The following is a 26,265-nucleotide window of genomic DNA, read 5'->3' on the forward strand; positions in this document are numbered from 1 at the left end:
CCAAGAAGTGACAAATCTACAACACTCAAGAGTGTTTGTTCGATAAAAATGTTCTGAAGTATAAGCCTGATGAGGAAATAGAAACCCTAGATATACCGTAGATTGTAATCAAGGCCTTCAGGAACTCATACTGCAACCTCAATCATTTTTACAGGGTGTGAGCCATGACTTTCTCCATTGAGCCAATTTCTCCATTGTGAATAACAAAACAAAACTGGCTCCATTGTACCAAAAACTTTGATTTATGCCGTCTTCAGCATTACTAAGAGAGTATATTTCAGTATCACTAACAGAAGCCCTGTTTTTTCTCCTAATAACGTAACCCCAACCATGATCATATACTGTATCTAGCTGGGCACTTTGTACCAGGTTGTATCTTTTTGTATTCCACAATGCGTACTGTACTAATCTCAGAATGAGTACACACTCTAACACAGCATAAAATCTCTGCTACATTATAAACATTCTTAAAAGGATGATTGTCTGTTTTCAGTCATTTCACTGGTTGTTGTGGCTGAATTAGCCTGATGAAAGAGTTCCTCCAAGCTTTAGCACTTGCTGTAATCCATGTCTATTTTCCCTGTCTTGGCTCTGAAACTGCGGTTGTCCAGTTCTCCACGGGAGCTCAAAGGGACAGGTTTTTACTCTTCAGCCCATGTACAGGGCCCACAGTTCTTTTCCAGCGCTCCTTCGCTGTAGTATCAGTTAAAAAAATTCCAGTTATTTCAAACAATGTCTGTCACAGCCTCTGTGACTTTCCTCCATTACGGTGATGGTCTGTCTGCACTTAAGGAAAATATTATTTCAATTTAATTGAGATCTGTGTATTCTCTGTTTTCATCTCATGTCTCCGTGATTTAACTGAGACATCTTGTAATAGTGAAACTACAGAACCTAAAATAGAAAGGTTGACACCAAGGTTGACACCAGATGTTGGTGTGTTAGACACCAACATCTTAGACATGGAACAGACTGTCTGAAAGGAGGGAAGTTACATCCTCACAAAAACCATATACAATTGGCATGATGTTTAAGAGTTCCAAAAAGTCCTTATTATTATTATTAATATTATTGTTGTTGTTATTATTAACAACAACAACAATAATAATTAACACAAGAGCTGAAAGGATTAATTGTGGAGGCTACTGATTATGCAGTGCACAATGCAGTGCACTGAACAGGTGACAGTAAATACTTTTTTTTACTTTCTCAAACTTATAGAATTGATTTAGTTATTGACTTTTTACCAGCATGCTTCGATACAGATGGATTTTAATTAGCTGTTTGGAACATTATAAATCAGAACCACCCAGAAGAACTTGTAATTTTGATTTGTGTCAAAGCACCCAACTGTGTCCAGCTGTGTAGCTGTAATTTGGACTTTTCAGTGAGGTATAGTTATACATTGACAAGTAACATGGTGCATAATATAATCTTTTTATGAAGAACCATACTGAGTTATGATGTTGTAAAACAAGCATTAGTCACCATGATTTATGGGGTATAGAAAAATTAACTATGACCGCTTTATGACATTAGAAAGATTTTTAATTTAACTTGAAGTATATAAATCTAACCAAGCCTAACCAATTGTGAAGAGTGTACCCCCTAACCAATACATAAGAAGCTCCTTTACAGGCTTATAGGATTTAATCATCTTAAATAAACTTCTTCATTTTCAAAAGTAACAAGTTTGCAACTGATCCCTTTTCCAGCAGGAACAACGCTTGTTATTCAGAATCAGTCAGGCTACAGAATAAACCATTCAATCAATTTGTGGTGTCAAAGCGAATACAAAAGAAATTTGATCCTTTTGACCCATCCATGTCTTGTTTTCATCTTTATGATTTCATTGTCAGGGATCAACAATTGCTATATTTTAGGATTGAAAAGCAAATTCATGATGAGATAAGAGGGCAGCTGCCAGTGTTTTGGGTCCTTTAAGGGATTTCACAACATCTCAGCATCTCAAAAGACAGAAAACGTACTTGTACCTTAAATAAACCGGAGAAAATAAACTGAGAAACTGTGAAAGGATAAACACAGAGGGAAATACAATAGGAAAGGTGAGGACTGAATGGGCGGAACAAGATGTGCATCTGGGTTTATAATTTACCAATAGAGCTGGTTGATCAAAGCTCACCCTATGGATTATGACCAAGTTCAAAGGACGGTATGATAACTAATTTGATAGCACGTCAAACAAGACATTTTTCTGTGGTAGTGCTTCTTTGGGTTTTGACTGCAGAATGTCTGTCCATCTTCTGTTAGTGTTGATTGTGGCAGTTGCTGCTGCTGCCCAGTTAACTGAAGGGGATGCTGCAGTGTTTTTGGACGAATTTGACAAGAACGCTACCCATCTGACGTACCTGAACTCACTGGCATCATGGGAATACAATACTAACATTACTGAGGAAAATGCAAAAAAGATGGTAAGTAAACGTCAAAAACTGAAATACAAAGAGCAGTCAATTTTCTACAGTTTAATGTGCAAATCAGAATCTAAGGCTCTGTGGTCATTTATGTATGTGTTTTTACTTGCAGTATCTACTGTATGTATGAATTTCCAAGAACATAAGAAGACAAATGTAAGAAAGGTTACAAACAAGAGCAGGCCACTCAACACATCTAGCCAGACTGCTAGCCAATTTCATTAATTTTACTATTAAAAATTTAATTCAGAAACCTTAAGTTATTTTTGGTTTTGTAATATTTCTGTTTATCAGATTATGAACTAATTACTGCTGGGGTACATCACAAACTGTTTTTTTTTTCCCAAAACAAAATACTTTAGTGAAAGTATACTTAATATACTGTACTTCATATAATACTTTAGTCAGTGAAAGGTTGACATCTAACTTTGACATCCAGTTTTAATATTTGACTCATTGTGGGTGATCTCTTCCAGTGGATAGTAACAACATCATTTAAAACTGGACTACACCCCCTGAAAGTTTCAAAGACAAAAACTGTAAAAGGTGCTGCTTGGAGTATCTAGAATGTGTAACACAGAGTGCATTTAGACTGAAGAAAAACAAAGTACACTTTATTTTCATTGTTAGACTAAATGGGAGTATCTTCCCAAAATATATTTTTGTGGGTGCAATGAGTCAAGATTCCCAGTGAGAGGAACACTTTAGATTTATTGGGCCAAGTTAATTCTTAAGGTACTGTATACAGGGAGCTTGCTTATTGGTATTCTGTGAATACTGTACCTTGACTGTTCATCTCCTGACATTTGTTAGTGTGGTGTGAAACAAGGTGACTGGAGAGATATTTTGTGATTCTTGGGCACTAACTGCCTGCTTGAGTAACGAAGCAGATTAAATTGAAGAGCCACTCTCAGTTTTAAAACAGGAATGCAAGACTGGTTTGGTTAATCTATGGACATGCAGTATATAATCACACTGAATTTTGAGTGCTGAAACATATTCATATACAGTACATAAGACTTTATTAATATTCGCTTCAACATATTCCGTCTCCAGATTGTGAGATGTATAGTACATTGTAATTTAACGGTGTGTTAATATCAAGTCAGCAGCCATATCACTCTGCAACTCACAGCTGGTAACCCACTGAAGCTAAGCAGGTGTGAGCCTGGTCAGTACCTGGATGAGAGACCTCCTAGGCAAAACTAAGGTTGCTGCTGGAAGAGTGGAGCTTAGTGGAGCCAGCAGGGGGCTGTCTGTGTGGGCCCTAATGCCCCAGTATAGTGATGGGGACACTTTACTGTAAACAGGCGCTGTCCTTCAGATGAGATGTAAAACTGAGGTCCTGACTTTCTGTGGTCATTAAAAATTCCAGCATGTTTCTCGAAAAGAGTAGGGGTGTAACCCTGCTGTCCTGGCCAAATTTCCCATTGGCCCTTACCAATCATGGCCTCCTAATAATCCCCATCTATGAATTAGCTTCATTACTCTCCTCACCTCCCCTCCACCTGAGTGGAGTGTCTAGAAAAGCGCTATATAAGTGTAAGCAATTATTATTATTATTAATGACGTTAGGTTTGGTTTTCTATTTAAGACATAACATACACAATGTGAAATATAGTACAATAACAAGTAATAGGTTTATTCCATGCTGAAAAAAAGAAGAAAGAAAACACAAGGTTTCCGCCTTGGAGCCTTCTCCAAAACGTTGTGTTTTCTTTCTTCTTTTTTTCAGCATGGAGAAAACCTATTACTTGTTCCTTTGCAGCCTACGCAGGCTGACACACCTACCCACCTGAACTACAGTAGTACAATAAGGTTTATCAATGTGTTATAATTTCAGTTTAGCCTTGTGTGGATAAGGATACACCTGCAATTCTGTGGTCATTACACAATGGTGCATAACTGTTGCGAATGATAAATACTGTATACTGTATAGCAGACCTTCAGATTGAGGATTAAAACAAAAAACGTATGCTCAGAGGCATACAAGAATGCGGAATTTCTTGCTGCTGTGAATAACAGGAACCACAAAATCTGAAGCTGTAGGTACAGTAGTTCTCAGTCTGATCTTTGTAGCAAGGTATTATAACGGAAGTGATGCAACAGCTCCCTCCAGTGGCAGCCTTCATGAAGCTGCTGCTTTCAATTCCGAAGTGAAAGCCTGTCCTTTGTGCTTCACTGTCCTGCCTCACGGTGTGTCTTTCTTATCTTCTGTGGCCTGTCAACTTGATTTACTTGTTTCTTATGCTTTTTAAAATTCATTTTAGGTGTTACACTGTAACATGCAGGCCACAGGCAAAATATACGGCATACTGCGTAATTGCATAAGTTAAATTTATACACACAGAATAAGTAACATAAGTATCTTACAAGTAAAACAGAATACAATGGAATCTTTAACACTTTAACCATTTGATTAAATGAGAGGAAAATATAATTACAAATACATTTAAAATAGCATTTGCTTAAAATGGATTTCCCACCAGCTTTATTGCTACAGTATATGCCTCTGAACAGAGTACCTTACAGTCTGAAGGTGTCTGCTACTGGGACAGACTGGATACAATGATTTCCCAGCATGTGGACTAAATTAGCTAGGCATCACAGGACCTGACTCAGATACAGAAGGCTTAAAAATAATCTGTTTTACTGCGTTGTCTTAATTCATGAGGTGTGCAGTATGTCAGTATTTAGTGGAAGTATACCATATGTACAATATGCACACAAATCTGTCTTGATCTTGCTTGAGTCTTTTACATAAGGTGTAGCCTCTCTCCAATAATCGTAAAAACTCAAGTATCTGTGTATCTAAATTCTGATATTTCTGCATTGTATGCAGCTGGTACTGTATAGTAGAATTTCTGTGGCATTGAATCTGCAGGTGACAATTTTGAATTTAGAAGAGATTCAGTTGCTTTTAAAGAGGCAATGAAATGTAAAACCATTATTATAATGCACACCATCATTAATATTTACAATATTAATAATACCTCTCATTGCAGTACATACTGTATACCTCAGGCTTATGCAAACTGGGCACGGGCATCAAAGTGCTCCAAACTATGGACATTTTCAAGGACTGGTTTAATTTTCTTAAATTTGTCTTTTTCTTTTTCAGAATGAAATGGGAGTTCAGTGGTCAGAATTCTACACCCGAGTATCAGAAGAATCCAGCAAGTTTAATATAGAGCAAATGGCCGACAAAAAAATTATTTTGCAGCTACAACTACTTCAAGACAAAGGATCAGGAGTCTTACCAAAAGATAAATTTGACCATGTATGTTAAGTTGTGAGCACCCATGTTGAGATTACAAAATGCTGAAATTGATCAGATTAGTCATTTCATTTTTATTTTCTGTAATTAACGTGTTATCAGTTTTTTTATTAATATTTCTACACCTGAGGGAATATAATGATGTCTTGACTAAAAATATAAAAAAAGCATTATATTTCCTTTCTTGACCCCACAAATGGACTAAGCAGCACAATGTACCATTCCAACATTGCACTAACCCCCTGAAGCCAGGCTGTGCCAAAGAAAGTGAATATGTCAATGTGACAATGGAGCACACCTCCCACTGCACTCCTTACTCCGCGGCGTGTGGGAATGTGCAGCTACAGCACCTGAGGCTCATCAGGTCTGCTATTTAAGATCCTCACGCGTTCGCGGATGCTGTTCAAGCTTAGAACCCAGGTGCTTGTGAAACGGTTACAGAGGGATTATCCTGTTCTTTAATGACAAATCCCATCTCGTATAACAAAGAAGGATCACCCTACCAGACGACTACACACTGGCACACCGCTCACTCCCTTACCAAGGATAAGAAACGCTCTGCCGGTGTTCAGGCAGTACCCTTTCAAACCTGACACTATTACACCAACCATTTACTTTCTTTGGCCCTTCTGACTCTGGAACACAAATATTAGAATTACAGTACCAAGTATCAAGAGAAAGATGTGTAAAAGATGTTCTGATCTTGCTTAGCCCTTTGGGCATTATTGACATGTTCATGATGCAAGAGCATTGTAATGAAAGCACAAAATCCAAACCCCACACACTCCCAGCTTCTGGATACTTTAAATAATTACCCGATTTGTTTGTGATCAGACCATGGAATATGGGAGGGTGGAACCTGGTGTACATGGAATGACAATGAATGGTACCAAGTGGTACCTGCAGGATGGTACCTTCTGTGCCTTTCAATCACCAGGTAGGTGTAGCAGGTACTGTACCACCCAGCCCATTCCAATCACCCTGCTTCACACTGATAATGGCCCATTCAATGCTCTGATTCCAAACACATCTGCTGTAATAATTATTCCCTCGCTAATTAGTGAACTACGACCCTCGGTAAACAAATTACTTTTTACAACCAGTCCCATCAGGGCGATTGGCTATTCCGCCACAATTGAAGTTTACCAGAAAAAACCCTTAGAAGCCAGATATGAACATGAATACAATTTGGCTTGATGTAATGTTTCTTTACTTTTAACCTATTGCTTTGTAACACTGTTTAACAAGAATGTTCTTGTCTTACAGTTGAATAAAGTCCTAAGTGAGATGAGCACCATCTACAGCACTGGGACCGTGTGCAAGGTTGATGACCCTTTCGATTGTGAAACTTTAGAACCAGGTATCATCTTTCAAGGTTTTTACTCACCTGAAAAGAAAACTGTTACACTGCTGCTTCGCATTTACCTCTAAACCCATCCTGTGAAACAGAGACGTTTTCTTTGATAATCCTAGCAACAGAAAGGATGTGGAGGTGAAAGAGATGGGGCAGTGGAATATAATTCCAGGTCTGGGAATTTGTCATTGTAGCAGATGGCTTAATCATTGATTTACTATTTGTAAACGTCAGGAACAAAGCCTGTAACAGGAGAAGAAGAAGCTTCTTTTACACAGCCATCAAAGATATTTGCATAACTTGGTCCCATTCTGGTATGCATGGCACCTCTGCTCACCTAGCGGTAGAAAAGTTTATTGAACGAAGAAACTTTCAGAATGAGGATCAATTCAGCAAATTGGTCAGGGGTTTGTGGATCAAACACTGCATATTTGTTAAGTGTGTGGTTGAGGGCTATGGAACCATTGTTATGTGGAATAATGGTTTACAGCAGTGAGATCATGGTGAAAATGAAACATTCTGGATCGTGAAATTGAAAACTGTCTAAAAGCTGGAGCTGGTTGGTACCTGTTTTATAAGAAGTAAGTACTTCAGTCATATATTACGCTGCCTCATTAGGCTATCAAGGAAACTATGTTGAGATGTGAGTAGTGGGGCATTTGCACGCCAAGAAACTTGGATGTCTTTTATTTGTTCTTTACCTTTTACTATTACACTTTCCCTATTTTGATCCTTCTTAGTCCTTATTTAATTCCTTTTGGATCCTGTTTGGCCTGAGGTATCATCTTAACCTTAGTCTATAGACCCTCAAATACAGAAACTGTCAGGATGTTGTAATTTTCCTGTCTGCATATACCTGTAAGTGACTGGGTCTGTCTCTTTTGTAGAGGTTGGTATTATCTCATCTGTGATTTTCTCTTGTACTTGAATTTATTGTCAATCACTAACAGATCCTGTTTGGTCTGTTTGTCAATGTTTTAGTTTTCTAGACCCAAGAACTTTTTGTTTCTTGCAATAGTCACTATAGTGTCTCGTCCGAGACATTTTAATCCTAGCTCCCTAGGGGTGGATGCTCTCCGTCTGTTTCAGTCCTCTTTTATAGTGAGAGAAGTCAGCTCACTGCAGGTGTCGCTGATTTCTGCGCCACACGCGGATTGCTCACTGACATTTCCTTTGCTTCTGGAGTGAAATAATATTTATAATATAAATAATATGTCTCCAGTGGTAATCACCTCATCTCTCCAGTTAGCTGTGTAACAAGGTGACACAGGTATATGGATCTTTATTCTGCATGTATTCTGTATATACAGCATGTACTGTACATGTGTGGATACATGTGTAGGAGTTACTATTACAATACAAATACTAACTGTCCCATTTCACTTTCCTTCCTCCCAGGTCTTGAGCACACTATGGCTACAAGCACTGATTACTACGAGCGGCTGCATGCCTGGGAGGGCTGGAGGGTTGCAGTGGGGAAGAAAATGAGACCACTCTACGAAGACTATGTGGACTTGAAAAACGAAGCGGCAAAACTCAACAGTAACTACAGTACCTCCTGTGTTTCAGAATTCTCTGTTTCTCACAGTGACAAAAGCTTCCTGATTATTTTTCTAACGTTTGTTTTCTGATCTCACAATCAGCTTATCTTCATCAAGGAGGATGAACAAATACGCTTTGTCCTAAGAATTCATTTAAGCTGTTTGGAGTCCTGTGCTACTTTTACATTTACATTACAGTGTTTTTTCAATTGTTTTTTGCATGAAAACAGATACCACTGGTACTGGAAGGAGTTTAGTGTTCATGGCCTACAAATTTAATAGTGTACTAAATTTTTATTCTTTTCAAATTAAAGACTACAAAGATTATGGGGACTATTGGAGAGGAAACTATGAAGCTACAGATGATGCAGTTTACGCTTACACTCGAGACCAGCTTATGGAAGATGTCCGACGCTTATATCGGGAGGTATTAACATTGGACTGACCTTTATCTTCAACTTTTGTACCTCATTTTCATTTACAAATGAAATGACACGTTGACTTTTTCTGCTTTTTACTATTTCTGCTTTTTCTACTGTGATCAATACAATTCAAAACAGGGTTCAGGAACACCAATTAGCACTAACTGACCACGTCAGAGAATCAGAGAATCACACCTACATTATCTCATTCTCTCTTGTGTGGCACAATAATGCAACTGTAAAGCTGTGTCAGAAATTCCAAATTGAGAAACAATTCACGAGGAATGACAACGCCCCAAAATCGACTATTGTGGAGTGAATATTTGGCTTAACCCGTTTTGCTGAGGGCTGACCTCCTGGCCATAGGACGAGGAGGCCAGGACCCCCCTGCAAGATAACCAAGGGGTAGCTGCAGAGGTGGAGCTGGGATGCGAAAGTCGCACGTGAGGGAGAGAGATATCGCATTTGATATTTATAGTGTTTGGTGGAGGAAGGACGAAGGGAGTGATGGCTAATCACTGACGGCTGGGAATAATTGAGCGTGGTTGTTGTCATCCATCCCGAACTTTAGTTAAATGAACTCCATTAAGCTGTGATACCAAATTAAAAAATATAGGTAAATCAGACATTTTTTCATTGAAATAAAAGTCCACTTATCATTTAAAACATCAATGTAAAGCATATGTTTTAGTCCACCAACATGCATAGTTACTGTACAAACTGCATATTCAATGTATAAACTGTTTTTAATATGGTTTGTGAACATTTTCCTTTGCCACTGCTCTTTGAATTCATCCTTTACTAAAACAAGCTTACAAAGAAACAGCAAGGCATCCCAGTTGCTACAGTACATACTCTTTAATCTATCTCATTTGTATTATTCTGTTTTAATGGATTCACTTCGAAACTATCTGGTGTTTCAGATAATGCCTTTGTATAAAGAGCTCCATGCTTATGTGAGAGATAAACTACGTGAAGTATATCCAGGACACATCAGCCCAAATGGTGGTCTTCCAGCTCATTTACTGGGTAAGTCTGTGAAAGATACAGTATGTGTCTATGTACTTTTTCATTTTATAGCAGTACAATTTACCTTACAGAGGTTTACAGAAGCCTTCTTGTTAACCTCATATCCATGAAATTAAATATTGCAGAGTAATTACAATGTTGCATAGCTTATACCCTAATTACAATATTATTCATTTTTTTTATGCACGGATCACAATTATGTTACCACAGGTTTACTGACTGAATAATGAAGATTACATTTAAAATGCAGTTCTCTCCAAGTCCTTTTTATTTAGTATCTGTCTATCTACCTCTGCTGCATCAGGTGATATGTGGGGCAGATTTTGGACAAACCTATACCCTTTATCAATCCCCTATAAAAACAAAGAGGATATTGATGTGACATCTGCCATGGTCAATCAGGTAAGCTGACCTCCATTTGTAAACTAAAGGTGGATTTCATCTTCTTGTCCCTTTACTGGATGTGGTCATCAAAACCATTTGAATGTCCGATAGAAAGAAAAAAATGAGTATGCTTTATAGAGAATAGGCCAAGCTAAAAAGTGAAAATACAATGAATTATGAATCAATGACAGATTTGCATTCCATTCTGAAGATGATGTATCCATAAGACATTCCAGCATTCATCAGACAGACACCTCTTTGGAAACTTGATCGCCTGAAATCTTCGCAGTAGATGTATCTTGAATTTCAAGCTTCTGCTTTCACAGGGCTGGACGGTGCTGAGAATGTTTAGAGAAGCAGAAAAATTCTTTATGTCTGTTGGCCTGTATAAAATGTATGACAATTTCTGGAATGAGTCCATGCTGGAGAAACCTGATGATGGGAGGAAGGTGGTGTGCCACCCAACGGCCTGGGACATGGGCAATGGAAAGGACTTCAGGTAAGGAGTGCACAAGTGAGGTGCCTCAGGCTGAATTGGAGAAGCTCATCATCAGCCCCAGGGGAGCTTCCTAAGTTTTCCAGAAAGAAACAACAAAAACAAAAACTCCAAGGGATTGAGAATTCCCATGCAAAACATATTAATGGAGTGTTTTTATGATGCTCACAACTTGCCATAGCCATTAATAGTATGTATTTTAGAAAAAAAAGTAGTACCTATAAATGTATATTTACAACTCCTTAAGTACATCGTTGCTCCGTCGCTTAATTGACATTGCAAAATATAATTTTATATTGACAAATAACATGCAATAAAATGTCCAAATATTTACTTGCCCACATGTTAATATTGTGCAAGTGGCAGTTTTGCTGAGTCATGCCTTTTTTTAAACAAAATTTATACTGTTATTAAGTGCTGCTTTAATTCATGATCTTTACCACTTTATTAATATGTAAGAATGACTTTATTAGAAATCTTTCAAATGTCTGTGAATCATAAAAAAATATAATTTGTTGAAATACGCATGCATATACAGTACGTGGGTGGTTTTATATGTTTTGAAACATATGGCTAATTTAGTTTCAGAGCACATAACAGTTAAGTTAAGCAAACTAAGACTACAGGTCTAATGAAGCTTTTTATTCCTTGCAGAATCAAAATGTGCAGTAAGGTGAACATGGATGACTTCCTGACAGTTCACCATGAGATGGGACACAACCAGTACCAGATGGCATATTCCAATTTATCCTACCTGCTTAGGGATGGTGCCAATGAGGGCTTCCACGAGGCTGTAGGAGAGATCATGTCTCTGTCTGCTGCCACTCCAAGCCACCTGCAAGCCCTGGGCCTTCTGCAACCAGACTTTAAAGAAGACAACGGTAAGGCTGTAGTCATATGCCTTTTCTTAATTTCAGTCAACTGCCTTTCGTTTCTGCACAATCACTATCGCTGTGCCTTTCTCACTGCAGGAATGCAGTGTGCAATGTAACATTCTAAATGTAATAATAATAATAATAATAATAATAATAATAATTCTTACACTTATATAGTGCTTTTCTGGACACACAAAGTACTTTACAGGTAATGGGGACTCCCCTCCACCACCACCAATGTACAGCATCCACCTGGATGATGCAATGGCAGCCATAGTGCACCAGAACGCCAATACATAGATGGGAATTATTATTAGGAGGCCATGATTGGTAAGGGCCAATGGGAAAATTGGCTGGGACACCAGGGTAACATCCTTACTTATTTCAAGAAACGCCCCAGAAGTTTTGATGACCACAGAGAGTCAGGACCTTGGTTTTACATCTCATCCGAAGGACTGTACCTTTTTACAGTATAGTGTCCCTGTCACTATACTGGGGCATTAGGACCCACGTAAACCGCAGGGTGAGCGCCCCCTGCTGGCCCCACTAACACCTCTTCCAGCAGCAACCTTAGTTTTTCCAGGTACTGACCAGGCTCACACCAGCTGAGCTTCAGTGGGCTGCCAGTTGGGAGTTGCAGGATGATACAGTATGGCTGTTGGATGTGCAGATGTAGAAAGTTTGCATTATCACACACCTGTCAGTGCACCAGGAAATGCGTTGGTCCAACTTCTGTTCCAGAGACAAACATAAACTTCCTGCTGAAACAAGCCCTGACGATTGTGGCTACGCTGCCTTTCACTTACATGCTGGAGGAGTGGAGGTGGCAGGTTTTCCAAGGCCAGATCCCGAAGAACGAGTGGATGAAAAGATGGTGGGAAATGAAGTAAGTTTCTCTCCGTCCAGAGTGCAGAGCTAAGGATTCATACTTGGCTCACTGCTTAATTCTGGCTATTTTAAAACCTGTAAGGCTCTTCTATTTAAACAGCTATGGCTCCATATGGCCATACTGAAGCTATGGCTGGTCACACAGTGTTGTAGGGTTGCAAGAACGTCACAGCGCAGTTCAGCGAAGATTTTATTACTGTACACCTATACAGTACATCTAAAACCTGCTTTTACACTTTTCAACCATCTCTCTCAGTTACCATAAATGTCATGTTTAGAGAAGTATTATTATTTTAGGACCAGTATATATTTAGACTTAGCCTTTAAGTTCTACATATTTCCATATGTACAATGGTATTCCTTACACTGCTTTAGGTGTCTCATACATGTTACCGTCTTCCTGCTTCAGTATGCGAATAGCAAACTTAGAACGAACCCTTTCCCACAGATCAGACCAGATGTATGTGCATGCAGGCAGTGTGATGAGAGAGCAGTACAAAGTACTGAGTGACAGTGAGAATTAGTCAGCAGTCATTTTATAAATGTATACCTCTCTTGTACTAAATACCAGTTCATTAATATAATCTACAGATACTGTCAAGATCCTGTCTTGATAAATCTCTTGTATGGCTTTTAATGCCTTTATCCTATAGACAGTCAAAAAACAGAATGGAATTAGACAATGATTGCAGCTGTGCTAAGCAACTACAGTGTGTATCACCTCTTACAATTGTGAAAAGGATAGGCTGACGCTGTGCTCTTCCATTGATCTTCCTGCATTAACCTGCTTCCTCGTTCGCAGCCATGTACAGTAAGCAATGAGGGTCATACTATTCATGTTACAGCACATTTCATTCTAATGAACAACAACAGTCCTGAAGGTGAGTGCCTTTCTTAACAGGAGAGACCTAATTGGTGTGGTCGAGCCTGTGCCCCGAGATGAATCCTACTGTGACCCTCCTGCTCTGTTCCACGTGTCGAACGACTACTCCTTCATCAGGTCAGATTCTCTTCTCGCGGCAAAGGTCAAACAAGCACTTCCTGCTTTAGTCCTAGGTGGCGCAGTGCAGCATTCACAACCTCCTAAAAAAACTTGTATTGTTAAAATATCATTGGAAATATTGTTAGTAGATATTTGGAACCGTGTGAAACATCTCTTTTTGTGCATTTTGCAACTTCCTAAAGCAAATCTATCATTAACAAATATAATACATAATATTTTCCTTAAAATCCATAAACCTGCTCACAGTTTGTGATGATATTTGTTTATTATTTGCCATATGGCACAATATTTTAGAACAGTATGTGTTGTTAGGTATTGTGTATATATTTTATTTTATTATTATTTATATATTGGAAATGCAGTACTTTTTATGAAGAAAGACCCCTTGTCATAGACTATTTAATTTACAGGTTCTTCCTGTGTGAGATGTTTCTGTCTGTGCAAAACCTTTCATATTGCATTCTCACATCTTACAGTATTTCTCTAACTTATCCTACAGATGATTTCTTAACCAACTTACCCATCTCCACTCTTGTCCCTTTACAATCCTTATGGCAGGTACTTCACAAGAACCATTTACCAGTTCCAGTTCCAGAAAGCTCTGTGTGATGCAAAAGGACACACTGGACCTTTATATAAGTGTGACATAACCAACTCCACAGAGGCAGGTGCAAAACTGAAGTAAGCCATCTTATATTTATTCTCTTTAATGGAGAATAAGCTTGTAACAAATATTCTCTTCTCTTCTAAGACTCTTCTATGTATTATTTCACATTACCATTTGTTCTACTCATTTTATTAAATGATTTCCACTTTTTATGCCAAAACATGTTTTTAAACTTACAGTTGATCCAGGAAGATCTGTATTCTGTGATCCATGAAAACCTTTAACTTTATAGGTTTACAGAAAGGAATAAGTGATATTAATGATGTGGAGCACCCCACAACAAATTAGAATAGGTGAATGTGGTATGTGATGGATTAAATACTACAAAAAATTGTATTGGCTACTCATCAGTAGTTTAGTTTGATTTGTAGATCTAAAGCATCTTGGTCTGTGGTAGTAGCAGTAGACAGTTTTTGACAACGCCTTAACATCTGCAAGCAAGATGTTGACTATAGATTCTACCCATTTTTACTACAGGGCAATGCTTGAGTTAGGAAGATCAGAGTCATGGACTAGAGCCCTGGAGAAAGTGGCTCAAACAAACAAGATGGATTCCAAACCTCTGCTGGAGTACTTTGATGAACTATACAGATGGTTACAAAATCAGAATCAAGAGAACAACAGGAATATTGGCTGGGACAAAGCATGGGACCCATGTATGTACTGTACTGCATGGATGGTCAATATTTGCACTGTCCACCTGTTTCACAACCTCCATCCATTGGTACTACTGCCATTATCAAGTACTGCGGCAAGAATGACTCACAACGGGTTCCAGACATTATAGGATTTACAGTACCTGTAGTTATGGTTTTTCACACTCATACCTGCTATCTTCATGATCACTAACACATCATAAAAAAGAACAAGGTTTACTATCTTAATACTACTAAGCATTTTGTTACTATTATTCTAAGCAGCTGAAAGTTTAGCTATTGTTGTTGAATTCAGTGAATGTTTTTTTTCTGCTGGAACTTGGGTAACAGTTTGTCTTTGGAAGGTGCTCATCTATGCTTTTAGCTGTGTGTGAAAAGGAGCTGATAAAAAGCAAAGTATTTCTGCATTTTTATCTAATTATTCAATCAATAATGTTGTGCTCATTTTTGTTTCCATACAGATTCAGAGAATGCAATAAAAGTGAGAATCAGCCTGAAGACAGCATTGGGTGATGAAGCAGTAAGTTCCTTTCAGTAGCTAAAAGTCACTGTTGTTTCCTCACAAAAATGGTTACAGTAAATAGAGTTTTAAGTGCTGTGAAGCTAAATAAATTGTTATGTACTTACCGGGATGGCTGCTTCCCGTTATGCTGTTCTTTATTATAAAACTGCATTGCATAGTAATTTTAATGATGAATAGTACCGAAAACATCTCTATGTAAAATGTCCTCTGGCGACTTGCCGGACTTGAAATGATCTCGCCTTTAGACTACAGGGTATCACTACAGCTGAAGCAGAAACCACATTCATAAGCTACCCAAACCACAGATGCTCCCCAGGAAACATTACATAAACGTCTGCACAATTATAAAAACAGCAGCAATTCTCATGACAATATGAGCTCCCATTAGTTTGTGATTGAGATAGGATCTTAACAAATGTTGCCGAAATAGCATTTTAGTTCAGATTCAGAGAACAAATGTATAATTGAATAATAAATCTCCATCAATTACACTGGCTTTAGCTGTAAAGTTATCTTTTGCATTTGCTCTTTCTTATTTGTCCAGTTTACATTTTGTTAGGAAAGTTCTAGAAAACAGAGTTCTTGTAGACACATTTGGTTCTTATTCTTTTTAATGTTTGGCAAACCAGTTTTCACTTCACTTTGCATTACCTATTTCACATGCCTTTTTTTAGTTTCAACTAAAACATCACTGCTATCTACACTTCTTTTCTGCATTAATCCTTTCCTATAGAAAGGTTTTTCTTTTTAGCACCAGCATTAGCATTGCACTGAAATGGTTTTCAGCATTATTACATAGTGTACCAGAATTCAAGCCGCCTTCATATAGTGTTTAAAAGAATTAGTATCAGAGCTTTATGCTAAATTGTGATAAAGATACTGTAAGTCTCCCCTTCCTGGCACTTATTTCATACTATTTCTAAATGCAAATTTCTTTACAGTACTCGTGGAATGAAAATGAAATGTATCTCTTCAAAGCAACAATGGCTTTTGCCATGCGTCAGTATTACCTGCAAAAGGGGCAGGCACTCAACTTTGTGTAAGTGTTTTCTTTTAATCCATGTACATTAAGAATAATTGCTTGCATTTGTACAGTATGCCCTACACTATTTACTTTTCATTGCTCGCACACAAACTCATTTATATGTATAACATATTTATATCTAAATATGTGCACCTAGGTTGGAAAATGTCTACACATACAACGAAAAGCCAAGAGTCTCCTTCTACTTTATTGTCACTGCTCCTGACAATAATTCAACAATAATTCCCAAAGGAGATGTGGAGGCGGCAGTGCGGTAGGTTGTCGGAATGCTTTTTGTGACTGTAAGTTAGAAAAGAGTGGAGACGTTTAACTCAGTCATATAATCTATGCAAGACATGTGACTAGGCCACCCTATCAATAAATTACCATGCAGATGTTCCTCATTTGTTTTCATTCCCAATCCTGTATATTGTGTTGATTACAGACGTTAGGGAGGAGGTCAAATTCCTAATTTTCCTTTAAATATGTATAAATGCTTGCTGGCTGCCCACAACTCTGCAAATATATTGTCTAGTGCCCCTTCCTCCACTCCAAATGCACCCTTGCAGCAGCACCCTGGTTCATTCCTTGTGAAGGACAGGGGTTGTGACAGTCCTGGTCTCAGCCAGCATGTCATTTCCACAGTCTGGCAAGTTAATGACAAAGTATTAAGTATGCTATCCCTTTATATTGATTGGCTCATTTTGTCGGGATTAGAATTTGACTGAACTACTGAAATGTACTTCGTTTCACTGTGATAACGTGCAGTGAAACCTTGTGTCAAAGTGCAAGTCATTTGAACTGCTACATACAGTACATTGAACCACCATTTCTGAATTTGAGTAGTTTATGTCTATTATAGGAAGTTTATGACTAGGTGTTAGGGATAACGTCATAAATTTCATAAACTTTTAAATAAAATGTAATGTGAAAAAATTGACACTTCTTTGCAGGCTGTCCAGGAACCGCATCAATAGTGTGTTTCTACTAGATGACAAAACTCTAGAGTTTGAGGGTCTCCCAGCAACATTAACACCACCTCAAGAGCAGCCTGTGACTGTGTGGCTTGTTGTGTTTGGGGTGATCATGGGTGTGGTTGTGGCTGCTGCAGCATACCTGATTATATCTGGATTCCTGAACAGGAAGAGGTATGTGTAGGAGAACTTTTTTTGATCATTGATAACAATGGAACAAATTCTTAATGAGCTGCAACAGAATAGTGAAAGGATAATATGAATGTTTTTTAATGTATTCCGAATACCTGCCGCTTAAAGTGGATTGTAAAAGCACAATCCAAAATATTTTATAAATGAAGACATTAAAACCATGGTTATAGCTGCAAAAATGTGTATACTATAAGAATTGGAAACACTTTCTAAAATGGGCACAGATTACCAAATTCATATCCCATAAGGTACACCTGTGCTATTCAGTCATTTTTTTCAGTATATTAGCAATATATTGTACAACATGGCCATGTACCATAAAAAGGAAATACTCATAAAAGTGTAAGACTTGTGTTGGTTGCTAAAGTTGTACAGTATGTTATGGGAGAAGCTGCTTTGTTTGACTTTTGACTGGCTAACACTTCTGTTACAGGCAGTCAAACTAAAAAGTACAAATTAAACGATAGGCTTTCATTTTATATAGATGTATACAGTATAGATGACAATCCAAATATGCTTAAAATGTTTGTGATCCCACACTGCTATCGGATATTCAGGCAGCATGAAAAGATACAAAATCAAAAGTTACTGTAGTTCACAAGGATTTAAAATGCTGTCATTGCAAAATGTAAGTTACCCAACCAGTGGGACTTTCCTTCCAGTATTGCAGGAGCTGCAGATTCAGCCTTTTCAGTATAGGGATGCAGAGCCAGGGAACGAAAGCAGACACAGAGCCGATAACAGCAAGCTGTTTTGCTTATTTCTGCTTAAACAGGGCGGAAAGTCAAAAGGGGAGCTGTTGCACTTCCTACTGTACATGTAAAATATTGTTTTTTTGCTTTCATTGTTGTGTGTGCGTGCAGAAATTCGAAGATCCACAAAGAAAGAGAGGCACCAGAAAACCCCTACGGAAGTGTCAATCAGACCAATGGAGTGACAAATGTAGCGTATTCTGACGAAGATAATCAAACGGGATTGTAAATCTCTACCTTTTCAAAATCAACAGATTGCAGAGTAGCTGAATACAGCAATTCCACCTACTGTACAAAGCAGTTTAACACAAGTTTTTAATATCAAAGTACAGTATGTACAGGTAGTTCAGGCAAATGGGTATACAGTACAAGCGTTATAGAAAAAAACATTGATTTTAAAATGAATGAAAGCCATACTTAACTTATAGCATCTAAAGAATTCAATAAACAGCATATAGTCGTAAATTACAAGAACATGGTTGCTTTGTTCAGTTTTAAAGAAATATTGTAGGCCTGGTATGAACTTTATACCTGATATTTTGAAAGCTACTTAGATTAAAATAATACAATTTAATGCAATATGGAATACATCAGAGCACACAGTTTTAAGAGAATTCAGTTTTATAAAGCATAGTTCCCTCAACCATTCACTGTCACTAATGAACGCAGACAAGTGTACAGTAGTTCCTAGCTGATGTCTGAGGGGAAACTTGGAGAGGTGGATTAACTCCCATGGAATTTCTTGATTAAAAAGAAGAATGACTGGTCCTCCGTGTTTCTGGATTCCACCCGCATTACTTCAAGTGCTGTTTCCTTTATGAACCACCCAGGGAAGTTGGCGGACTCAAAACGACGACAATTGTCTCTACTTGCTTTCATGTAAAACACGAAGGGCCAGGTGTCTTTGTTCCCACAGGAAATTTGCTGCAGGTTCTCTTTATTGCAGCTCTGAAAGCACATTTAATCATTAACACGTGCAGCGCACATACAGTACACAATTCTTACTGTTTCTAAAGAAAGTCATTGGATGAAGAGATCGATTTTGATAGATTTCTTTCTGCTAATTTATGTCATTTTTTTTACATGCATGTCTTTCATGGTCATTAAATGTCATGTCAAAAGTCATTTCGTTGTAAGAAGATGAAGTAAAACATCAAGAAAAATGCATATATTTCTCTCGATAGCAAGCAAATTTGAATTTCAAAACATCATGAAGCTGCTATCGAAACCATTGTTAGTTTTCATAAAAAATGCTGACATTGCAATGAGAAAATGAATGTACTTACATCAATGTTAAGAGTCACCTTGCCTCTGATCTTACTGCATTTCAGAAAGCAGTTAGTATTGGTGAAATTTAGGACAACTGGTGTTCCACGAAAATCTCCATCAACATTGTCAACTTTGTAGTAATAGATGGTCATATTCGCTGAAATATATAATTGGTACATTATAAAACAAATTACTTTTTCTTTACCATAAAACATTCTCCTTTTTCACAAGAGTGCATAAACTGGAATTAAGATAATCAGCCACAAATATTTTTAGGTTTTACTAATACTTAGTCAAGTTTTTCCTTTGTTGGCCCACCTGTGCTAAATATACTGTTTAACAAGGTCAATGTCTTAATAAGAAGAATATACTAATTATATTCTCAGAGGAAAATTAAGAGGTTTACGGAGATTATTTTTAAATATTTTTCAAAGATTTACAGCACATTATTTGCATAGAACACAGTATAAACCCTTGTTGGTTCTACAGAAATAAAATAACATTAAGCTCTTCAGTCAGCTTTTACTGGAGTTTAAATATGCTGAAGGTCAGCAGAAGTAAGCTGGGACACAGGCTTTGGAAAATCAGATCTTATTTTCTCCATGGCAGAAAAGGAATCATGTGTATCGAGAATAAATGCAAAACAAAAACTATAAAAATGAAAAAGACTAAACCTAGGCCTCTAAGGTGTGAGTTATAGAACTAATGTCATAAGCAGTTGAAAGGGCACAATTTAGAGTGAGTTGGCTGGTGTAATGAAGAGAGAAACCAACATATGGTTACACTGCATTTTAGTATGAATTATGGCACGTGTTTGTTTTTCTGACTGTCAGATTAGCTTTACCTTATATATTTTTAACTTTCTGCAGTAATATCCGATTAATACATGCCTTGTATGTATTAACAGTTATATAATGCTGTAATCTGTTTAGTAATTTGCTAATGTAACAGGGCCTGTTACAGTGCCATAACCTTGTGGAGCTGGCAACCCTGGTAGGTCACATGACTGTGGTATTCGTTCATCTGCCCCTGTGCTGTGAAGCTTTAAGGGAGCTTGACTGAGAGACAGCAGACAAACAGCAAATCTTAAAATTTAGCATTTAACTAGTGTTTGAGTAAGATGGTGTAATGTGACTACAAGTGTTAGCTTTTCTTCAGTGTTACCCAACATATAATGTACTGTAACACAAGCCTTGGGCAGTCAGAATGCCTTTAATACCTACTATTTTCCACCTGATGGAAACACAAATGGAGCTGTGATAGGATTATAACACTGTATATAACACTTAAACAGAGTAGGATTAGGAAACATGTTATTGAAAATAAAAGCTACAGTCTGGATATTTTACCCCTCATCCTATGTCTAAATGGGGAGCATCTTTTTTGACCCATTAATTATAGGATTCGTGAATAATGTTTTTCTTTTCCTTGGTCCCGGGGTGATTTTGAAAAGTAAATTTGAACAAATTAACTGAAATTGTGGTGTTGGGTTATCTTAAAGTAATGACCAATTGTGTTTTTGAGTGTTTATGCAATCAGAAAAAATACAGTATGGATGCTGTGAACATAAGAACAGTTACAATAGAGAAAAGTAATTCAGCCCATGTACAGCAGCTCTTTTTGGTAATTAGTACTGTAGCTAATTGATCTAAGTATAACTTTTTAAATTTATTTATTATGTTAGAGTAACACGGTATCCTTTGCGGTTTAGTAAACAGTATTTTTATGGAAGAACATACACAGGACTATTATATGATGGACTGTTGGAAAGTCCAACAACAGTTTTAATTTGTCTTGTGGAGCGGTTTTACAAGTTGCTTATTAGACAATCATCTGATGTTCCAAACAAAATAGAGCACAATTCGGAATGCAAGAAGAGGAACAATTAGCTGTAGCTTTACAGGGAGAGGGTAAAATTCACATCCCATTGTGTAAATCATGTTACATTTGCTCTTGTTAGGATGAGTGGTAAAATATCTGCAGGGAAAACAGTGTTTTAAATTGGGGCCTGCTATTTTCAACAGATGCTGTTGTCCATTAGGTGCATGTCTGTAAGTGTTTAACGCATGATTTAAATGGTGAATTAATCACAAAGGTTGCTGCCTCGCAGCTTTGGGGCCCTGGGTTCTATTTGATGTGGAGTTGAGTTTGTATTTTCTTTGTGTTCATATGGGTTTCCTTCTGGTGATCTGGTTTCCACCCAGAGTCCAAAAACATTCTGCCAGGTTAATTGTTTTTGGGACGATCGGCCTCGTGTCATGATTGTAATCCCCCCCTTTTAAGGGCGCTCCGGCTCTTTCACATTTAGTTGATTTTGCGCACCTGATCCCTGTTCCAGCATCCCTACAAAACTTGTCTTGTTCTTCTTGGATGGATCACTTGGCTCTAGACTTTTGCTTGTACTGAATTTTCCCTTCTGACTCCCTTTTGGACTGTTTGCCTGGACCATGCCCCCCCGAGCAGCTTTGTCACGCCCCCCTGTTTCGTGTACCAGCCCAGTTCCTCGTCTCCTCCCCATGTGTGCTCACTCCCTTCCGGATTGGGCTGTCTGCATAGGGTCCTGAAAGATGCATCTTTACACCCTGGGCCTGTCAGTGCCTGCTTGCCTGTGTCTGTGTGTGCCCTGCAATGGACTGGTGTCCCATCCAGGGCACACATAGACACAGACATGTTTGCAAGGAGAGGCTGCAGCTTCCCTGCAACCCTGAATTGGATGAAGAGCTTAGAAAATGGATGGATTTATTAAACACAAGGTTGCAGTATCATTCACATTAAATGTTTATGAGGAACATCAACATCCACGAATCAGATGCTTTGTGAATGCTTTTTTTAAGTATAATATGTTTTGGATTGACGTGCTTGATAAAGCCTCGTGGTAGGGCTTGAACCCCATTCAGAGAGAGGATGTAACCAAGTGGGAGCTGCAAGATGGAGGAGGGATGCATCCCAAAAAATGCAAAAAAAGTTGTTTCAATGAAGTAGGTAATGTCAGTAATCATTATGATTTAGAACTGCTGAGTAAAATTAGATTATTTCCATTATTCCTCTTGAACATCAGATAAGAACTTGTATTCAGTATGTTTTAAATTAGAAAATTGTACAATTCCTTGCTTTTATATATGTTGGTGTTGACTTCATTCTCCACTGAAGTGCAGCACTAACCTGGGTGATGCACTGCAGATATTATGGAAAGGTCGTGATTAATAATTTAACCTTTAATAAATATAACAATAGTGTATCTCATGTTCTGTATTTATCATGCCAATGTTTTTCTAATTTAATAAAATCTGAAGGCTTTCAATTGGATATGATATCAAAATGAGTGCAGTGCAGTGTATGTATTATTTTGATGTAACTGAAACAGATTAGTTTGAAATTTAAAACAAGAACATCTTTACCAACCTGCTTTTGTCCTTGATAATGGTTTGCACATTGGAAATGAGGAGTGGTGCTGAACGTAATTATCTTGCCACAGACTTTGAATGAAAATATTGTCCTGTACTTTCTCCTGAAATAAATTATAGGTGCCTCTGGAGACTAGAAAATGAGAAAATACAGCACAACAACAACAAAAACAAATATTACTCATGATTCTAAATTCACAAGGAGAAACACAATCATTGTAGTAAGATTAAGTATTTTGCAATGAAGCACAACATTGCAACTCAGGAGGAAGTTTCAGTTTTTGTGCCTTTTTTAATAAAACAAAAAGAAAAACTGCAAGAACGCTTTTCTTACCAAGGGTGAAATTGGTAGAATTCGATACCACCAGGACATCACTCAGGCTGCACTTGGCATTTCTGCAGTCTTTACAGGAAACTTCTGGGTGCTTGTCGCAGCACCTCCCCACTACCACAGAGATGTTGGTTTCCCTCATAGAGACCAGCAGCAGGTCCTCGTTCCCATCACCTGTCTTGTTGTGAACTGTACTACTGCTGCTGTTGCCCCCGGCCAGCTGCTCTCTGTCCTCGACACTGCCAGGCCCTCCCTGCTCTTCAGTTTCATTCTCTGGCACCATCTCAAAGGTGACCGTCATGAACCCCTTCTCCTTAAAGAATGGATGTCCTCCACCCACATTCTGTGGGCCAGGCGGACATGATTGATGCACAGTCTGAGGGTGATGGAATAAGTGATTACTGTACATGTTGTAATATTGTGACATTACATTGTGTACATTGTGTAATTGTAATATTGTGACATTAACAGGGACACACATCACCATAATCCTATCCCTGCCAGCATATCACTTGAGCTTTTCCCACGTTTTAAATGGTCTGTCTTTCATCACTAAAATTGTCTCTTCAAATCAAACCTTTACTCTTTTAACTCAACTCTTTGCTACTTGTCTTCAAAAAAGCACCAGATCTTCACTTTCAACCAGCAACTCTTCTCATCACTAACTGTTCTGGCTAATCTTGTTTGACTGGGCCTGCCTCTCTGTACCCCTGATACAGCAGCAGTTAGTTTATGGTTATCTCTCTCATCTCTGAGAACACGTCTGTCTGCTGATGGCAAAGTCAGGGATTACTGAGGACTCAATCTGTGCCATCAAGACTCCTCCCTCTCTCAGCTGTAGGGAGAAGATAACATGCTACCTTGCCTGCTGATGCCCCAGATGATACCCTCATTCCTAAAGATACTAAAATCTCCAGTCAGCCTTGGGTCAACAATTAAAATATACATTATATAGGGATACTGTGTAGTGTAGCATAATGCAGAGGGAAAGTACCCTAATGCGTGGGTTGTGAGTTCAAGTTCTGGCTGCAGATGCTGCTATTGTAACAGTGTGAAGTACAGTACTTTTCTCCAGTCCTCCCAGCTGTGTAAATGTGAACTACTGTAGCATTCTTGGGGGTAGACTCTGCAATGGACCAAGATAGGGAGCTTGATGCTCATAGTTTTCTTAACACAACAGAAACCAGGAAGAGCTTTGATCCTACAATAATTATCTACATATAATGCATAGGGTTTGTCTGCAACTATATGTGTGCATGTTTTGCCATCCTCAAAATATATACATTTATTTCTCTCATGAAATATAAGAGAAACTAACATTTCCATCTATATTCTTAATTTGGTGGTGGTAGCAGAACATGTACACTATTTTTGGGATTTGAATTTTTCTAAAATGTAAACTAGCAGTTTTTTTGCAGGTGTAATATTAATTGTATACGATACCATTGTGGGAATAACAATCAACTAAGTTCCATTGACCTTTCTTCCCCCAGTAATTTTTGCAAATTCCTTCTCAATCTGCAAAGGTCGTGAATCACTTACCAACAGAGGCAATTGTTTGCAGAGTAGTTCTGCAAAAGCTTCAGGTGTCACATCCTCCAGATTTACTCCATTGATCTGGGTAAGTTTATCACCTTTCCTTTCAAATGAGAGGAAAGTCTCATTTTAAGCTCAGTAAGCTCTGCTTTTTTTCCAACCAAAAGCAGTACACATTAGCATAACAGGAATTTATGTCTGAATTCATTGTCTCAATTTAAATTTAACTATAAATGTAGTTCTTTGCAACATTTAGATTAAGATCTAACATTTAATTTAGATTAAGACTTAGAAAAATTATAGGTCATGAATGTCTTGAAAAAACGACAAATTTATTGAATTTACAGAAATGTGGCTATTTTTGTGCTATTGCCACAGCACAATAAAGTTAATAATGCAGCACTGTAACCAGTACTAAGGAAATGTTTGACATCATGTATATCAGATTAAAAGCAACTGTTAAAAAAACATTATTAAAACTAACTTATTTTATATCAATGCTATATAATCTAACGGTGATTTGAATGCCAAGAACAATTCTTCCAAATCAAATCAATTAAAAAATAATAATAATGAATTAAAGAAATAAACTTCAGAAGAAAAACTGAATATTTTAAATCTTTCTAGTTGTACATTTGATTAATTTGTTAAAGACAAAGATCCTTAGTAAAATAACTGGCAGACATCTCTCCCTTTACCTTAAAATGAAGCGACTGCTCTTTGCACTTTGGTATTTTACCATCTTTTCCACTTCATAATAATGCTTGCCCCCTTCCAGTTTGTGAAGAATAGAAACTCCCCCATTTAAAGGATTGTCCTGGAAAAATAAGAAATGTGAAACAAAAGAATAATTAAAAACAAAAACAGTTATATTTGATATTAAAGAAATGGGCTCTAAATAAAATGAAACCCTTATATTAATATCAATAGGTACCGTTACAATGATAAAACATAAAGTATACCTCAGTGCAAAACCACATTTTATATGCCATCTCATTTTAACTTTCATTTTTTGACTCACTGAATCCTTTCACTTTATATCCACCCTGTTAATGTCTTAACTTAACATATATGCTTTTAAAGCTAAAATCAAACCTGAAGAATACATTTCTGGTTGTTCAGATCAGAGTAAACTATACTGTACCTTTTCCATGTTGTTAACTGACTGTTAATCCTAGCAGTGATTTACAGGTATTTCACAAGCTAAACTCCATTTATAGCTCCGTTCAAATTAGC

General features: G+C 37.7%; 2 protein-coding genes across 2 annotated transcripts; one reads left to right on the forward strand and one right to left on the reverse strand.

Annotated features, from left to right (window-relative positions):
• The first annotated feature begins 2,197 nt into the window (after positions 1–2,197).
• Positions 2,198–19,614, forward strand: ace2 (angiotensin I converting enzyme 2). Its single transcript, XM_006639122.3, has 18 exons — positions 2,198–2,432; positions 5,554–5,712; positions 6,976–7,069; positions 8,462–8,605; positions 8,919–9,031; positions 9,950–10,055; positions 10,360–10,457; positions 10,766–10,938; positions 11,590–11,816; positions 12,552–12,696; positions 13,600–13,698; positions 14,260–14,382; positions 14,846–15,024; positions 15,486–15,544; positions 16,489–16,586; positions 16,729–16,845; positions 17,525–17,719; positions 18,601–19,614. The coding sequence occupies exons 1-18, from the start codon at positions 2,250–2,252 to the stop codon at positions 18,716–18,718; spliced, it is 2,430 nt and encodes an 809-aa protein (XP_006639185.2). The 5' UTR covers positions 2,198–2,249; the 3' UTR covers positions 18,719–19,614.
• Positions 18,787–26,262, reverse strand: LOC102690436 (uncharacterized). The gene is made up of 7 exons (XM_015363669.2): positions 26,174–26,262; positions 25,728–25,846; positions 25,036–25,132; positions 23,497–23,869; positions 23,161–23,295; positions 19,776–19,915; positions 18,787–19,437 (listed from the first exon to the last, which is right to left on the reverse strand). Exons 1-7 carry the CDS (start codon positions 26,180–26,182, stop codon positions 19,213–19,215), a joined length of 1,098 nt encoding a protein of 365 aa, XP_015219155.1. The 5' UTR covers positions 26,183–26,262; the 3' UTR covers positions 18,787–19,212.
• Between the last annotated feature and the right edge of the window lie 3 nt (positions 26,263–26,265).

Source organism: Lepisosteus oculatus, chromosome 15 (assembly GCF_040954835.1).
Source record: "Lepisosteus oculatus isolate fLepOcu1 chromosome 15, fLepOcu1.hap2, whole genome shotgun sequence".
NCBI lineage: Eukaryota > Metazoa > Chordata > Actinopteri > Semionotiformes > Lepisosteidae > Lepisosteus > Lepisosteus oculatus.

What these genes read in the sequence shown, in the direction of transcription:
- ace2 (XM_006639122.3), top strand. Translation starts at nt 2,250, where the DNA reads ATGTCTGTCCATCTTCTGTTAGTGTTGATTGTGGCAGTTGCTGCTGCT. An exon ending in GAGGCAGGTGCAAAACTGAA is followed by an intron (nt 14,383 to 14,845) that starts GTAAGCCATCTT and finishes TTTTTACTACAG; the next exon opens with GGCAATGCTTGAGTTAGGAA. An exon ending in GGGCAGGCACTCAACTTTGT is followed by an intron (nt 16,587 to 16,728) that starts GTAAGTGTTTTC and finishes ATGTGCACCTAG; the next exon opens with GTTGGAAAATGTCTACACAT.
- LOC102690436 (XM_015363669.2), bottom strand. An exon ending in GCAAACAATTGCCTCTGTTG is followed by an intron (nt 23,870 to 25,035) that starts GTAAGTGATTCA and finishes CATCACCCTCAG; the next exon opens with ACTGTGCATCAATCATGTCC. An exon ending in TTCTACCAATTTCACCCTTG is followed by an intron (nt 23,296 to 23,496) that starts GTAAGAAAAGCG and finishes CTCATTTTCTAG; the next exon opens with TCTCCAGAGGCACCTATAAT.